Source organism: Pagrus pagrus, assembly GCF_965226575.1.
Source record: "Pagrus pagrus genome assembly, chromosome: 18".
Taxonomy (NCBI): Eukaryota; Metazoa; Chordata; class Actinopteri; order Spariformes; family Sparidae; genus Pagrus; species Pagrus pagrus.
In genome coordinates this window covers 39144-55845 of record NC_140202.1, presented here as the reverse complement: position 1 = coordinate 55845, position 16702 = coordinate 39144, and the positions used below count along the sequence as shown (strand labels likewise).

Below are 16702 nucleotides of genomic sequence, written 5' to 3'. Positions count from 1 at the left end.
GTTTACAAGGTCATTCATCTGAAAACAATATTCTGAGCTCATTAAAATGTAAACACCAACAGACAAAAGCATAAAATGGTCATAGATTTGAGACTTCAAAATATCCTTCAGAACAATAGGGCCAGTATACAACAAGAATTGGCGTAGTTCAGTTGCCTTCCATCTGTTGATAGCAGCCAGTGGACGTGGTCTTCTGGCAAACTCTGATGGAATGTACTCCTTTGAAGCAAGTAGTCTCTCAGAAATCAAAGATGCCAGGCTAGATGACATACGACAACACAAATGAATTAGACGCTGTGTTACTCCTAAGCACACCAAGTGCATGTAATCATGAGGGAATGTGGTAACCATGTCAATATCAAGGTCAGAAAAAGGAGAGCGTTCGCGGTGGTGTTCCTCATCAATGGCTTGTCTAAAACATTTGTCAGTTCTATGTCTTGCACAGACTTCAGGAAACGTCATCCGGCTACCTATACGAACACCAGTTTGATGGCACTTGTCGCATCCATGGTAGGCAGTATGCGATTTCACACCCCTGATGAAGGCGTGGGCTAGAGCGTCGCACATTACAGAGCTGACATTCATAATGAATGTCTTTCCCTTAAAAACAAACCCACCGCTCAGTGTTTTCAATTCATTCATCAGATGTTGCAAATATTCTGACAAAGACTTTAGTTTCCCCACAAAAAAGGCCAATAATCACTTTACTGTACCCCTGCAACATGCCAAGTATTGGCCAAAACTGAATACCTTTGCTCTTAAAAAGTGGCAGGCCATCAAAGTTCAGCTGTAGTCTAAAGGTGTGTCTATCTGGGAGGACAGACCACAATTTATCCAGAGTCTTATGAAATGCATTCAATATAGTAGTGAAAAATTCCGCCAGCTAGAGTCTCAATGTTGTATTTAGTTTTTGCTTTGAGTAATGTTCTTCCATCTTTGGGCAGAGACGGGTGGTGAGGTTTCAGGATGGAGAGCAGGGCTGATAAAGCCATCAGGGAAATGCCAAATTCAATGGCCCAGTCTGCCAGAGAAGACCCTAAATCATGAACGCTCTCACTGCATGCATCCCTATGATCCAAGTCCATCTCATCAGAATTATCAAACCTCTGTTCTTCCTCCATATTCAGACAAGTTCCCTCTCTCTGCCACTATCAGTGTGAATGTCTTCAAACCCACCCGATGCTTCATTATTTAAGCCCCCCACATTGTCATCTACAGCGTTTATCTCTTCAAACCCACCCGATTCTTCAATATTTAAGCCCTCCACATTTTCATCATGGGTTTAATTTTCTAATGTTTGTATTAGTTTGTCAACTTTTCTTAATGCTCTTCTTCTCATATTGCTCCGTCCATTGTAGTCCCAAGTCCCCTCCATATTGCTTACACTTTTTAATGTACCTGGAGTTTTGGCCCAAAGTAAGCCCTGCAAAGAAGGAAAATACAAGACAAATTGTAAAAAAATAGAGCAATAACAAAACAGATTTTGTGACAGGTATTGATTCTGCTTACTGGGCATTTGAAGAAGTCTTTTTGATCGATCATCGGGAAAATGAACGATCAATTATTGATTAATCGTTAATATTCATATTCATATTCATATTCATATTCATATTTAAAACAGAATACATGCGGCTATGGCGTGTGCCAGTAATCCTCCAAGTACTAACAGCTGCGACACGGGTTGGACGGTCCAGCCCCGCCCACATCGGGTCCAGCCCTGCCCACATCCAGTATCTTAATCGTGCTTCGTTCAGGACAGTGGGGATTTCGGACTTCTATGAAACTTGCTGCATTTACGACACCTGCGAACTGTAGGACTTCGTAAGTTTAGAAAAAATAAATTGTAATGTCTATTTATTTTTCAACAGTTTTTGCCATCCCTCTATCTACAACAATACTTTGACATAAAAAATAAATTAAACTTAAAGCTGGGGTCTGTAGGTTGGAAAAAACGTCAAGCCCAGGCCAGATTTGAAAGTATTCAGCCAGTAAACTCAGCTCCCTGCACTCAGGCCTCTCTCCAAAGCCGCTCCCTGCAAACCATGAACGCGCACGTCCGACAACTGCCGAATACCACCGACGGAGTCCGAGTCCTCACAAGCGGTGAGGAGGAGAGTACCAGTGCATCGTTTTCATCACAACATCTAAGGACAAGTAGCTACCTCCCCAGCAAACATTTTCTCGACCTGCGTCTAGATGAAGACGTCCAGTCAACGTCGCGTCACGTCGTGACTTTAATTCGACTGTTTTTCAACATCATTAAAATAATATCATGGCAAATATAACCTTATTAAATATGCATTTTAGAGCGGTTTAACTGAATAAACACTGCCAGAAAACGCTTTCTCGACCTGCGTCTAGAAGAAGACGTCCAATCGACGTCGCGTCACGACGTGACTTTAATTCGACTTTTTTTCGACATGATAACATACGATCTCAAAGAAAACATATTTAACTGAAAAAACACTGTCAAGAATGATTTCCTCTATCTACTGCTGTGTCGAGATGCAGATATCCAATCATGTCGGGACGTCTGATTAACGTCGGGCAGGCAGGTTGATTTGACGTCTATCTGAGGGGCTGAAATGACCAACGTCATTTAGACGTTGTTTCAACGACCTATCAACGCACGAATGTTAAAAACTATTCGAAATAATGGAAATATGTTCGTGAATTTAAGAAAATAATGTAGTATCATATTGGCAATGTGGGCTGAAATGTTTGTGATTCTAGCATTCATCTAGGAACTATTTTTCCTCGCGTAGTTAGCGCACCTAGTGGTTTCCTACGCATGCGCAAGAAGAACTTTGCAGTGTCAGTTGACGAGGAGGAGACACAGACACCTGTGAAAGGTGAGTTACTAAAAGTACTGTAATTTAAAATGAAACCGTGTTTGGTAAGACATTATACGTTTATCAGTTGCATGTTAGAGTTTTGATTTTGTTGCTGCATCGTGTATTGTTACAGATAGCTGTTTTTTTTGCTTTTATTCGTAACCGAGCGGCGGCTAGCAGCCGAGTTAGCTGCCGTGTGAAACTAGCCCTGAGTTAGCTCACAGGCTACGTGAGGTGCTCGATGCTAAACCGAGCCGAACATCTGTGCAACTATCGGTTTAGCATCGTTACAGAACCAAAACACTTTAAGGGGCCGTCCAGACGGGCGAAAACGTTATTTTTTCTCCGTCTTCCTCGGCATTGTTTCAAGAATATTTGCATCTAGACGGATCAACCGAAAACGCTGTAGTTCATATGCCAGGCCTATAGGTGTCGCTAGACATACACCAAAAACGGGACGGACCATACGGTCCATACCAGCTCCCGAAAACTATCTGGTCCACGGACATTGATATGTGGCCAGAAATCGTCTTATAACCGGGGTCGTTGACACATGCTGATAGTTGTCTGGTGTCGCTACACGACCGCAACAGCAGAGGGCGCCATCTTATTGTAGAGACGTGACTGACAGTGTGGCTGGTTATCTGTTAATCACAGCGTAGGTGTAGAATGGTCATACTTTGTGCCATCTTCTTCAAATTTGAAACAAGTGTTCACTGATAGTGTGGCTACAGCCCCATAATGCCATTGACATGCTCAGATGAAGCCACAAGCAGTTTCATCCTTACAGTTTTTTATTTTAGGCGTACTAAAATTTTTACATTTTTATTGACTTCAGAGGTTAATCATTGTCACTATCTCTCTACATATAAAAGTAATCTATTTGTGTGTCTCTGTTCCTCGCATAGGCCTGTTTTGATAACTATTTGTCCAATTTACCTCACTTCACAGGTTTATTGTGAGACGCACACCAGGTGAGATACACGCACACACACTTGAATGGGGGGGCTTGAATGAATATGAATATTTGGATACAGCCTCAGAGCCGTCCGCCACTGTTTTACGCTGTTGTGATGATGCTTGGACAGAGGTGCTAATGCATAACAGCAGCAACAGTGAGGAATATCTTCAAATTCATTCTTTTAGAGTAAATGTATTCCGAAACTGTAGCACGTTTGAAATGAAATGGAATTGTCCTTTAAAAGAAAACCTCTAATGTGCTATTGTGCTCCCTGTGTGTACAGCCAGGCACCTGCATGAAAGAGAAATTATGCTTAGTGTTGCCTCTCTGTGTTGTGCCTTTTAAAGCCACAAAGATGTTCCATGTCATCAAGTGTAAGAAACTAAGATTGATATAATTGAAATTACTGAATGGGCTTCATGTGCATGTGGCTATCCTGGGCTAAGCTGGGCTACCATAGCACAGACTGTTAATGCCTACTGGCTTTATTAGGAACCATCAGATTCAGGCTACTGAGTGGCTCTAAGAAGTCGTTCTTTCATTACTCTTTCAACTCCCAAAACAATTTGTTCTTGCCATCTATAAAGTGCATTTAACTTCTGAATAGGCGCTCTGTAAAAATGTTTATTTTTTTCTTATGCCCTCTCTCCAGCTGCTGTGAAGAGATGGAGTCCAAAGGCCACAGATGCAGAAATAGTGTGATTCAGAACCAACTTAAACATGCCCCACCAAGGAGCGGGGGCAAGGGGCAGACCCCCACAGGACTGCAATAAAAAGAAAGTCAATAAAACATTTGTTCCAATAAACATGTTCGTTTTTTATTCAATTATTCAATATATAGATAACTCGTTACATATATCTGGTCCTGAATGCTGTCTTTTTTTTTTTTTTTACCTGAGATTTGTCCATGTACTACTTGTATTTTACAGTATGGGTGAACATTATTCGAGTATTTTTAACTTTATCACAGCTGAGTTTATTTACTATGAAAGTTTTAACCAGGTTCACCATTCCTGTGATATTTTAAGTTGGCAAATGTGAAATTTGCTGGTGTTGTCTATTGGACTTTTTGACCTCTTTGCATTTTAAGGATTTTTTTGCTGAAATTGATAAGTTAATTTGCAGATTAGAGCATTGAGAATTGCACATGTAGACTATAGGCAACAGCACAAGAGCTGTGCTTGTAATAGAATGTATGGATGTGGTAATGCCAGTTATGTAGGCACTAGTTGAAACTCGATTTAGGTAAACATTTTTAAATGCAATACATTACATGTGTATTTTGACAAAGGTTGATATGCCGTCGAAACGACGTTGAAACGACGTGAATTGATGCCGTCTAAGAGCCGTCGAAATGACGTCGGTCATGAAAACGACTTCAGAAAAACTTTCACTTCAGCACCTCTGGTAGACGTCGAATCGACCTGCCTGACCGACGTTGATTAGACGTCAAATAGACGCCACGTAGAGACGTTGAAAAGTTGTCTATACGACGTAATAATTGAAGTAGCCTGCTCTGTGAGCCGTATTTATGTCGTCGAAACGACGTGAATTTATGCCGTCAAAATGACCGACGTCAGAAAAACTTTCATTTCAGCACCTCTGCTAGACGTCGAATCGACCTGCCTGACCGACGTTGATTAGACGTCAGATAGACGTCACGTAGAGACGTTGAAAAGTTGTCTATACGACGTAATAATGACATAGATTGAAGTAGCCTGCTCTGTGAGCCGAAACGACGTGAATTAATGCGGTCTAAGAGCCGTCGAAATGTGGTCGGTCATAAGACCGACGTCTGAAAAACTTTCATTTCAGCACCTCTGGTAGACGTCGAATCGACCTGCCTGACCGACGTTGATTAGACGTCAAATAGACGTCAAAATGTTTGCTGGGTCATGTCTCATTCACCTGTAAGTAAACACCTAATATTATCATATTAAACGGAAACAACCAACATAGCCATTGCTATCACTAATTGCTGTCAAGCTAGCTTTGTTAGCATTCAGACATTGTTTTGAAAGTGTGTTTTGATGTTGTAACTCAGTGCTGGTTAGCTAGCAGCAGCTGGCTATGGTAACATTAGATGTGGCAAAGCCAAAACATCAAGCTTAGTGGTGGGCCTGCTACATCATAATTTTTTCCTGATAAACACCACCTACAACTATTTGTGTTTGTACAGTATATTGACCAGGCATGTAACTTGGACACACAATAATCAGAATCACATTTTTTGCCAAGTAGCTTTTCAGCATTTGAATTTGTGTTTTGGTGCATAACAATAAACACACTAAGTAGAAACATGTAAAGAAAGATAAAGGGCTGGTACTTAATGTTATAAAAACTGGGACATCTGTAAAGTTTGTCCAGGAATGTCTAAAGTATTGACCATTGAAAGTGTATATGTTCACAGTATGCTGAGGACAGTCGAGCTCTGTTCCATAAAAATATCTAATCATGTTGCTCATCTGTTGCTTTACAGGCCAGAAATCAAGGACTATGTTTGGAGCAATCACATCAAGTGCTGAACTCTGCCTGACACCTATTTATTTGCTGTTCTGTATTTACTCCTTGTTTTGCATTATCTCTAACTTGTTTGAATAAAGTCTTGATAAATGCCTTTTCTTTACACTTCCAGCATACACTATTTTTTGTTTTGATTCTTTAGTGTGCACTTTTTGTTCTCAGATGTTGAACTACTGTTAAAAATATGTTTATTTTTTGTGTATTTATTATTGAACAGGTTTATTCATTTGCACATATTGTTATATTGTTTGGATTATCATTGTTTAAATAAATGTGCAATTCTATGGACATGAGGTCTTTTCTCCTGGGGATGGGGGTGCTATCAGTAAAGCTCACCGAGGGCACCAAATGGTCTAGGACCGCCCCTGGTCATCTATAAAACTAAATGGAAAATCTATAATTAGATCAGCCAAAAAAAGACAAATGCATTTATATTTTGTAATATACATAGGCCTACATCATTATTTGCCTCTCTACTTGCTCTCTATATCACTATTCCTACAATGACTCCTTTTCATCTTCAAGTGGACGTCATGGAGGTAATAAAAGCACACACAGGTCCAGTAACAGGTATTGTTTACTAGTAGTACTGCATACATGTACACAGAGAACTCCCACTCAGCCCTTGAGAGGGCAAACCATGAGGAATACCTATTAGTAAAGTACAACAGACCGCTGTAATCAAGTAACAGACACATATTTTCATAACTTAGCAGGTACAGTAGTCCAACTTCCTCTCTGACTTTTCTCCAAGCACTCTCCTTTATTGTCCAGTGCTTAATAATAAACATTCTTGTAGTTTTAGATGTGTAGAAGTCAAATATAGCATCCATAGCCAGTAATTATTGGGCAAAGTGTTTTTACAGTAGCTCAAATACGGTCAAATATGCAATCTCCAGGTATAACTATGGGACTTTTATTTTGGCATTTCTCCACATTGGTGCAGTAGAAATGCTTTATAATAAACATACTTGTAGTCTTCTATGTGTAGAAGTCAGATATACCACCTATAGCCAGTGATTATTGAGCAAAGTGTTTTTACAGCACATGAAATATAAGAAAACACAGCAATCTGCAGGTAGAACTATGGGACTTTTATTTTGGCATTTCTCCACATTGGTGCAGAAAAAAAAGATAAAAATGGTAATAGGCTACGAGCACAATAGAACTTCCGGTTAACTTCCGTGTGTTGAGTGTACGCTCGAGTACTTCCGGTAGGTCATGTTGCTGGGGAGATTTTCCGGAGACGCTAGTTTCCGGAGACGCTAGATTGACAACGTTAATATGAACAGATTTCGTGTAAAAGAGAGGCGGTTGGCGTATCAACGCGTGAAAAAGACCGCACTCCATTGTTGTGTACCCCTTTGTACCAATTCGTCGAGGTACAATAGTACTATAAGCTTTCATAGCTTTCCAGTGGATGTGTCTGTGAGAGCCGAATGGATGGTGAGAGTACGGCGGGACGACTTCACACCAAGCAAGACAAGTCGTGTTTGCAGCAGGCATTTCAAAAAGGAAGATTTTGTTAACAAGCCGGGGAAATTGAGAAGGTTGAAGAAAGGGACCGTTCCTGCTCTTTTTTCTTGGAATAATTTTCAACTACCGGCACCGAGGGCGAGCGTGTGGGAGCGGAGACCCAGAGCGGAGAGCCCTCCTCCTGTCCATGACATCGACTCAGAGGAAGAGATGGAGGTGGCTACCCTGGCACCAGACCATGATTACTGTCTTACTCCTACAACAACAATGATCGCAGATCAGTTGGCTGAGGAAAATGATACACTTCGCCAGAAAGTAAAGGAGCTCGAACTACAAATTCAGGCTCTCCAGCTGCAGAGTTGTTTTGGACTGAAGCGCTTTGCAGGATCGGATGAGGACATCCGATTTTATACCAGGTAAGTCATAATTAAGGTGTTTTGAATTGCACAGAAAGCTAATGTATTGTACCATATTAACAGTGATGGACGAAAAATCACACAAGTCCTGTACTTGAGTGAAAGTAAAGATGGGCTACACATGGTAAAATGTTGCTCCACTAAAAGTCCACCTTACAAGAGTATTTTCCTTCAAGTGTACATCAAATATCAAAAGTAAAAGTACTGTAATTTATGACTAACATAGTAATATGATTAGGCCCAAACATGTGCTACCTACAGCACTCAGTCAGAAATTTAGACACAACCATTCATTAAGTATTTTCTTCATGTAAAACAAATGTAGTAGAGTAAAAGGTAAGATAATTGACCTTGTGTAACTAAATTAGTCTACCATGACTAACAATGTTATTTTTGTGTATTTTGTTTGAAAGATTCCATTCTTATGACCACCTGATGGCATTCTGGAGGCTCATCGAGCCAGCAACATCAAGGATGATCCGTGTGACAAGTGCCAGAGAAGCATCGGTCTCTGTGGCTGAGAAGAGAACATCGAACAAATCAACTAAGTTGCTGCCCATAGATGAGTTATTTCTTTTTCTTAATTATCTATCAACTGGATGCACACAGAGAGAGCTTGGCCACCAATTCAACATCCATCGGACAACAGCCAGCAGAATCATCACAACCTGGGCAAACTTTCTTTACTGCCTCCTGGGAGCTGTGTGTATCTGGATGACACCTGAAGAAATCACAGCCAACCTACCTCCTGAGTTCAAGGAATATGCAGACACTCAGGTCATTGTTGACTGCACAGAGCTGCAGTGCCAAACTCCATCCTCACTTGTGCTACAGAGTGAGGTGTACTCACACTACAAATCACACTGTACCTTCAAGGCCATGATTGGCATGGCACCACATGGTCCTCTGACATTTGTTTCTGCGCTCTATGGGGGCTCTATCAGTGACCGTGAGCTCTTCAGACTGTCGGGCATCATACCTCTCCTGTCCCCTGACACCGCTGTGATGGTGGACAAGGGCTTTAGGGTGGACAACCTTGTGCCAGGAAAACTTCACAGGCCTGCCTTCCGCTCCAACAAGGAGCAAATGGCAGCACATGACGTCCTGGAGACCCAGTCGATCGCGCGGCTGCGAGTTCACGTTGAAAGGCTAATAAGGCGGGTTAAGGAGAACAAACTTTTTGACACTGTAATCCCTTTGTCTATTTCTGGGAGCATTAGCCAACTTTTCACCGTAGCTTGCATCTTGTGCAATTACCAAAATGGACCGCTGGTCAAAGACTGGAGAAAACATAAGAGCCAGGTAGAAATCTGACTGTTTGCTTCATGGCTGGCTGCTCCTCTTCCTCCTTTACCTTTTTTTTTTTTTTACAAACAATATACTGATTCACACTACTAGTTAGTTAGTTAGTTTTGCCTTACATCTGCTGACTTGTATTTTAATTATTAAATGATTTATTTGAAATCTATATCAACTTGGTCTCCCTTCATGTTGTTTAATTTCCCTCAAGTGGGCGTGACTCATTGAATATTAGTTTAAAATCTAGCAATACATAGGTGTGGGTTCACCTTTGCTGTGTACACTTTGAGTCAAGTGGTCAATCCTAAAAATGTTACAACTCTGTTTAGTTCATATTTTCTGATTGAAGAAAACTGCTTGAGGTATGCTCACACCGGCGTTCAGCAGGATAACAAAGTCACCTGCAGAGGGAAGGAACCCCAGGGTGGATACAACAGGGGTTTAAAGATGAGTTTCATTGTTGTTTCTGTTGTTATTTTGTCTTCTGACGTCTGAGTTTGGTGTGATTGTATGATTGCTCGCTGTCTGAGTCGAGTAGTTGTTATGTACTTTTCTTTTAAAGGTGACATTAAGTATTTAACATGCATAAACTGAAAATAAATGATTATGATAAATGTTTTGGTGCAGTTCTGCAGTTTGTCAGTAGAGATCGCTGAAGATCATAGATTTTTTAAAGTTCCCTTTAGTTTAAATTAAAATATATTACTTTTAACCTACAAATCCAGTTTTCCTGTTTCATTTCCTCTCAAATTGCTTTAAAATGGTTATATTTTCATTTAAAATCAGAATCACACATCCTGTCCAAGCTCATTCCTGCTCTCCAGTGAAGCTACATGATGTTTTTACTGAATAACTTACTTGATAAATTTAAATGAACTTAAAACAACCCACTTGAAGGCCTCACATTATAATGAGAAATCAACAAGAACAAGACAGTTCTCAGAAGTCATTGTTTACTGATAATTCATTTTATTACAGCAGATATTTATGCAGGTATGTGTAGAAAAAAAAGAAGTCTGCTCTCTCTCTTATTTTTTGCATCACACCACTGTCCCGGTATATTCTTTGAATCAGGGTGTCTTCCTCTGCAAACACCACAAAATCGCACCACTCCATCCCTGTTAGGAGCAGCTGACCCTGCACCTGCCAGTAGTAGCCATGACCCTGCTTCAATTCCAGGTTGCCGTCTTTCATTTTCAGATGTGGATAATCCACATAGCTTTTAATGTTTGGACATTTTATTTCCACAAGGCCGAATTCAGTACTTTCTGTTGGGTCAAAAACAACCCCATCTGGGGATGTACCTAGCCATGGAGTGTCAGGGTGTATAATGAAGCCACAAGGGTAGTGGTTCACCCTCTTGAGCTTGCAGTACTCTTCGATGGCATCAGCTTCCATTTCGAGACCCCTCTTCATTGCTGCTGTCTGACGGACCCCTTTGAGCAACCGGTCTGCCATCTTTTCTAAGGTGCATGGTTTAGCATGGCATATTTCCCCAAAATGTGAGGAGGTGAGTCTGGGTTTTCTCAGTCTATGCCAGTCTGTTGATGAACTTTGGCCCCTAGTTGCATCCTCTATTTTCTTAACCATCTCCCAGGTAACCTCAAGTGACTTGAAGTGCAGCTGTTGATGCTCAGTGAAAACAAACATACAGCATGATGTCTCCAGTCTGCAGCCAGCCAATGGCAAATCTGGACGTGGTGGAGCGTCATGGTGAGCAACAGGGCAACTTCTTGCCTTGGGTTGTTGGTATGACAGGGGACTGCCTGCTTGTACCAAACCGAGTGCAGAGTCCACCAGTGGCACCTCACAGGTGATACCCATTGTACAAATGGTTGGTGCAGAAACAGGGGTGAACTCTTTGTAGATCTCTGACACTCTGAGAACGGACAGGTCCAGCAACTCTCCACTGATGGCTTTGTACAGTGTGGACCTATTTGAAACAAATTGAGAAACATCAGTAAGATACATCACTTCATAACTACAAGTAACAAAACTAGTTTTCTTGATTTGATTGAGAAAAGTAGGCCTAACAAATGAATTAATAGGCTACTAACTACTAGCTGAATTCTCACCTTACTCCCTCGGCCATGGTCCTCTGCTTTGGTTTGGCAGACATCACAGCCATCTTCTCGACAGGACCTGGTTTAACACCCTGTGAATATAGGCCATAATAGCAGTGATGAGCGTATGTGATGTGTGTGTGTAGATGTAGTATTTAAATTATAGTTACATTATTCCAAGACTTGCCAGGGTTCTTGGCTTGTGCCACTGTTGTTCACTCTCCGTACAGCTCAGCACTGGTGGAACAACTGGAATGTCAAGCTGAGAATAATGTGCAGACTGGAAAAGTAGAGCCACACAATGGTTACACAGCACTGATCCAGCTACACATGTACAGCTGTGATGGGCCAGCTCTACAGGGATTGAATCCTTCAGCCCCACCTGTAACAAGATGTTAAAAATGTCAAAACAATATTAAAAAAGAGTAGCACAACTGATTTTTCATATATTTATATAGACTAATTACTCAAGTAGGCTACTATTTATTTTTGTACACTGTTAGTTAAAATAGTTAGTAAAAACTTAACTGTTTTCTTGTAAACACTGTTAGTAAAGGGATTAATAATCTTTTTCTTTTGATGTTGTCAGTGGTGCAGTCCATTTGTTTGCAGGTACACTCCGTATCCCCACTTAAAAAGTACCAAGATTGCAGTATACCTACCTAGACTCAGCAGGTTTACATAAACTTTTATACCTATCTTATGTGTTTCACCTAGCTGGGATGTTCAGCATACCTGGAAAAGCAAACTATACTACACCACTGGTTGCTGTAAGTGAAAACATAGTAGTAACGTAGCACTAAGCGTACACTGGTCGTTTTTAACATGAATGGGGAACATGGCCAACCAAATGAACATGGTTAACCTAGAGCAAAGAACCAAAAGAACACGATTAACCCAGGAACATGGGTAACCATCTTAACGCTATCTTAACGCTATCTTAACGCTATCTTAACGCTACACTCATCCTACACTTAAACTGTGAGGTGGTTTTGATCTGTCCATTGACGGATGACATAACGCCCTCACACACACTACACCTGTCACTGGATCTTTCTTGGACACTGAGGGGAAATACAAAACCCAAATTAAAATACACACAACCAGTTGCTAATCATATCAGCATAACAACGTATTTAATAACACTAATAAAGTATGTCGTATATTGACACGATTTGATGTGGATTAGAAGTACTTAGCTGCTAGCTAGTCATTGTCTAACGTTAACAGCTAAGCTAGCAGCTAACAGCTGAGGTAGCGCTACTCACCTTCAAAGTTGTGGATGTAACTTGATATGTACAGTTTAAACCCTTTTTCGCGCTTACAACCAGGTGCAGGTGAACAGTGGTCGACAATCCTGTGGACATCGTTCACGTCAATCTTCGGGAGGCCTTGTAAACAACGGGTGAAATATGCCATCTTGCGCGATCAAAATCAATGCAGTGAGTGACCCGGAAATGGTCGAGCGCACACTCAAGGCGGCGGAAGTAGAACTCCTTAGTTACGTGCACGTAGCCTATGAGTGTTTTTTATTCATCATGGGCGCATGAAACACTTTAATGTAACATATTTTATTTAAATGTAGGTTCGATATATAGCTTACTGTTCTTAATACCTTTATTTTGACAACCGGAAGTGGATACGCTGTTTCTCCGCATTTACCATAATGCTGAGAATATTTGTGCACTCGAAATTTAAGTGCGGCTGATTTGACCACGGAGATCGGAGTGACGGCTGGCTTGACCGCAGTGGTCTCTGTATGCGTGTACAGCGGTATGGTGGTACAGAGCTCGGGGAGCAGACCCAGCTCAGAAGGACACAACAAGCGAGAAAAGCCAGCTTCTATTGTTGTTCTAACTGGGGCTAATGCTCCGTGCTCGGGGGGCCTGGACCTTCAGGGCCTTCCCGCAGGCTGCAGCCATTACCTTCTCGTGATCCAGGGCAGTCCCCGTGAAGGAAGAAGGTCAGGCAACAACGTACACGGTTGTCTGTGTGCTTGTGCTTCACTTGTAGGGACTTGAAGCTCCTTTCACACTGCTGCTGAAAACCAAACCTGCATGATCAGAGCGGGCGGACCCGCCGTGTCACAGCTCACGTCTCTGTTGCAGAGTCCGCGACACAAGCGCGCCCAGTCGTATTTAATGAATTATTTCACTCTTAAACCGTTTAATAGCCTAATAATAATAGGCCTACATAATAATAATAATAATAATAATATGGAGTTTATTGGTTGTTATGAAAAAATAAAACCGGGGTTTATTTCTCCATGACAACCTCTGCCCTCTGCACGCATGATAAATCGATGATCGATTATTGATCGTTAAGAATTTTATCGATCACATTACATTTTTATCGATTTATTATAAGGGATCATGTAGAGGGCAGGGGTTGTTATGGGGAAATAAACCCCACTTTTATTTTTTCATAACAACCAATTATAAATAAATATTACTATATTATTATTAAATATTATTATTACACGGTGAGTGAAATAATTCATTAAATACGACTGGGCGCACTTGTGTCGCGGACTCTGTGCAACAGAGACGAGAGCTGTGACACGCGGGTCCGCCGCTCTGGTCATGCAGGTTTTGTTTTCAGCAGCAGTGTGGAAGGAGCTTCCACTCTCTCTGTAAGTTACAAGCTACAAGTCATTTATCTAACATCACAATTAGTCCGAAGCTGTTTAAGGACGGTTAAAATGAAACTTAAGGTAAATATCATGCATAGTTTGTTTCTCTTTTCTGTGCTCCTGTGTGTTGCATACAGAAATAACAATAAAACACACGCTTTCACATTTTGAAAGTGCTTGTGATTTTCGTACAAGTGCAGCTAAACACAAGGCTGAAGAGAGAGGGACAGCAGAGCTGCTCTGACAGCTCAGCTGCAGGTGAGCCAGGCAGTGCAACGGCCCTTTTTTTTTTTAACTGTAAATGCCAGCACTGTCCCTACAAGTGAAGTACAAGCACACAGACGTCCGTGTACGTTGTTGTCTGACCTTCTTCCTTCGTGGGGACTGCCCTGGATTACTGGCACACGCCATAGTCGTACGCATTCTGTTTTTAAATATGAATATGAATATAAATATTAATATTTGGGATAAAGTAAACATCTGTTACTTTAACATGAAATTCTTTGATTGTGGTGAATTAAATACCCCAAAAAGCAGCGGGTCCACCAGACCCACAGGTTGAGTACAAAAATATGAACACCACACAAGGGTTAAGTACAAGGGTGTAATTTCCACTGGGGACAGGGGGGACATGTCCCCCCCACTTTTCAAAATCATGTTTTTGTCCCCCCCACTTTTTACAGTTTGAAAACTAACAGTAGGCACAGGCTGTAATTGCAAAACAACAAGAAACCCTGCGTATACTGACCGCGCGGAAGCCCCCCTCCCCCTCCCCTCTCACTACTTGCTCAATCAAAGACACAGACAGGACGCGGCACAGCAGCAAAAAGATGAAAAGGAGCCGACAGCTCAACTTAAAGTCCTTATTTGGAACGGGACTAAAAAGAAAGAAAGAAAATGTGGGTTGATTAGTCATTACTGGTATTTCTAACTTCACTCTATACGCTATTCTAGCTAACTAATATGTTAAACCAGGCGCTTAACCATCTCTGTTTAAAACGTGTATGCAGCGCACTGATCACACAAGGAAGAGAGGAGGTGAAAAGAGACAACAACACCTTTACCTGTTTTGTTGGGACCCACAGATGAAGTCATTCATTGTGGATTTCAAAATGGACTCTGAACTGAACTCAGTGTCCCAGAATTCCCCATTCTTCACACCTAGGTGCAAAATTCAGCTTTGAGCTACTATTGGTCAGGGTGACAGACCCCCCTCTGATCAGAGAGTCAAAACTCCAGCGCATTCCTTTGTAGCTTCTCTTCTCCTCAAGCCTCTTCTCCACAAGCTCTCTTCTCCTCGCGCCTCTCTTCTCCTCCAACTTCTTATCCTCAAGGGCTCCTCTCCATCTCCCCCCCCCACGGGGCTGCCTGCCCTCAAGATCTCTTCTGGGCCTAACAGCTGTGGAGAGCTGCAAGCTTCATTTGCAAGCAGGCCCAAAGAACTTCTCCTCACTGCAGCAACACAGAAATATTTAGTGTGACTAGCATGTTTAAATAATGGAATAAATGCAATGTTTAAATAACTATCACAAGGGCCCATCGAGAATGCTCCTCCCTCTCTGTGACCCACGCTCCGCCACTGGCAGTATGGCAAATGACAAAATAGTAGGCTAGTGTTAAATAGAAATGGCATGATTTAAGCTAGGGGTGGAGCCGAACCCGAATACGGTATTCGGAAAGGCACAAATAACGTGTTTTTTACAAATACTTATTTCGAACAAATACTTACTTACATATTACAAATATTTGTATTCGGGAACAAGAAAAACATCATATCAAAAAGCTACGTTTCCTCATGAGACCGCAGTACATGCCCGGATGAGTGAGTGAGTGACGTTCAGGAGTCGGAGGTGGGGGGGTCAAAACACAGCTGTTCCGACCCCCCCGCCCCCGCAGCTGTCCATGGTGCTGCTGAACCAGGTGACGTAGTTTACACTCTGCGTTGTGGCTTGTCTGTGAAACGCGCGCTGCTCAGGGACTGGGCAGATCTGTCCCACTTGGTTTGTCCCTCACTCCGTTGGGAGATCTTCCACAGAGTAAAAGAAATACATATTGTTTCTCTCCCCCGCTCCGCTCGAGCGTGGCTGAACGCGGCTTGAGCCCACTTCACGGGCGCGAGGCTGCTGCAGCCGGGGGAGAAAAAAAAATTCTTTGGTTGGGTTTTAGGCAATGAAGAAAGGAGTTGGTTAAGTTTAGTAAAAAGACCAGGTAGAGGCCAGAAGCATAATGACCGTTAGCTATAGGCTACTATGTCATATTATTTACAGATCAAGTTTAGTTCTTGGAATTCTGTGCATTAGAAAGAGCAGTTCTTTTAAGTATTATTTGTTTTTATTCTGTCTGTTCAACGTCCTCCAACAAGGACGGGTGGTGGTGGGGTTCATAATGTTCACAATGATATTTTATTAGTTGTTGGTTTAACCATGGATGAGGTAATGGCTGTTATGTTATTTTCTTTTCAATGACATTCCTTGTTACATGTTCATTGCTGGATTTAT

At 41.7% G+C, this 16702-nt stretch overlaps 2 protein-coding genes across 2 annotated transcripts; one reads left to right on the top strand and one right to left on the bottom strand.

Annotated features, from left to right (window-relative positions):
• The first annotated feature begins 7567 nt into the window (after nucleotides 1–7567).
• Nucleotides 7568–9684, top strand: LOC311273754 (uncharacterized protein). Its single transcript, XM_084380968.1, has 2 exons — nucleotides 7568–8210; nucleotides 8624–9684. The coding sequence occupies exons 1-2, from the start codon at nucleotides 7603–7605 to the stop codon at nucleotides 9522–9524; spliced, it is 1509 nt and encodes a 502-aa protein (XP_084237094.1). The 5' UTR covers nucleotides 7568–7602; the 3' UTR covers nucleotides 9525–9684.
• A 155-nt stretch (nucleotides 9685–9839) lies between these two features.
• On the bottom strand, nucleotides 9840–13037 carry LOC311273546 (uncharacterized protein; the record flags this gene model as incomplete). Its single annotated transcript, XM_084380650.1, has 6 exons — nucleotides 12841–13037; nucleotides 12545–12636; nucleotides 11760–11954; nucleotides 11585–11664; nucleotides 10556–11442; nucleotides 9840–9910 (listed from the first exon to the last, which is right to left on the bottom strand). Exons 1-6 carry the CDS (start codon nucleotides 12989–12991, stop codon nucleotides 9840–9842), a joined length of 1476 nt encoding a protein of 491 aa, XP_084236776.1. The 5' UTR covers nucleotides 12992–13037.
• Nucleotides 13038–16702: the final 3665 nt, after the last annotated feature.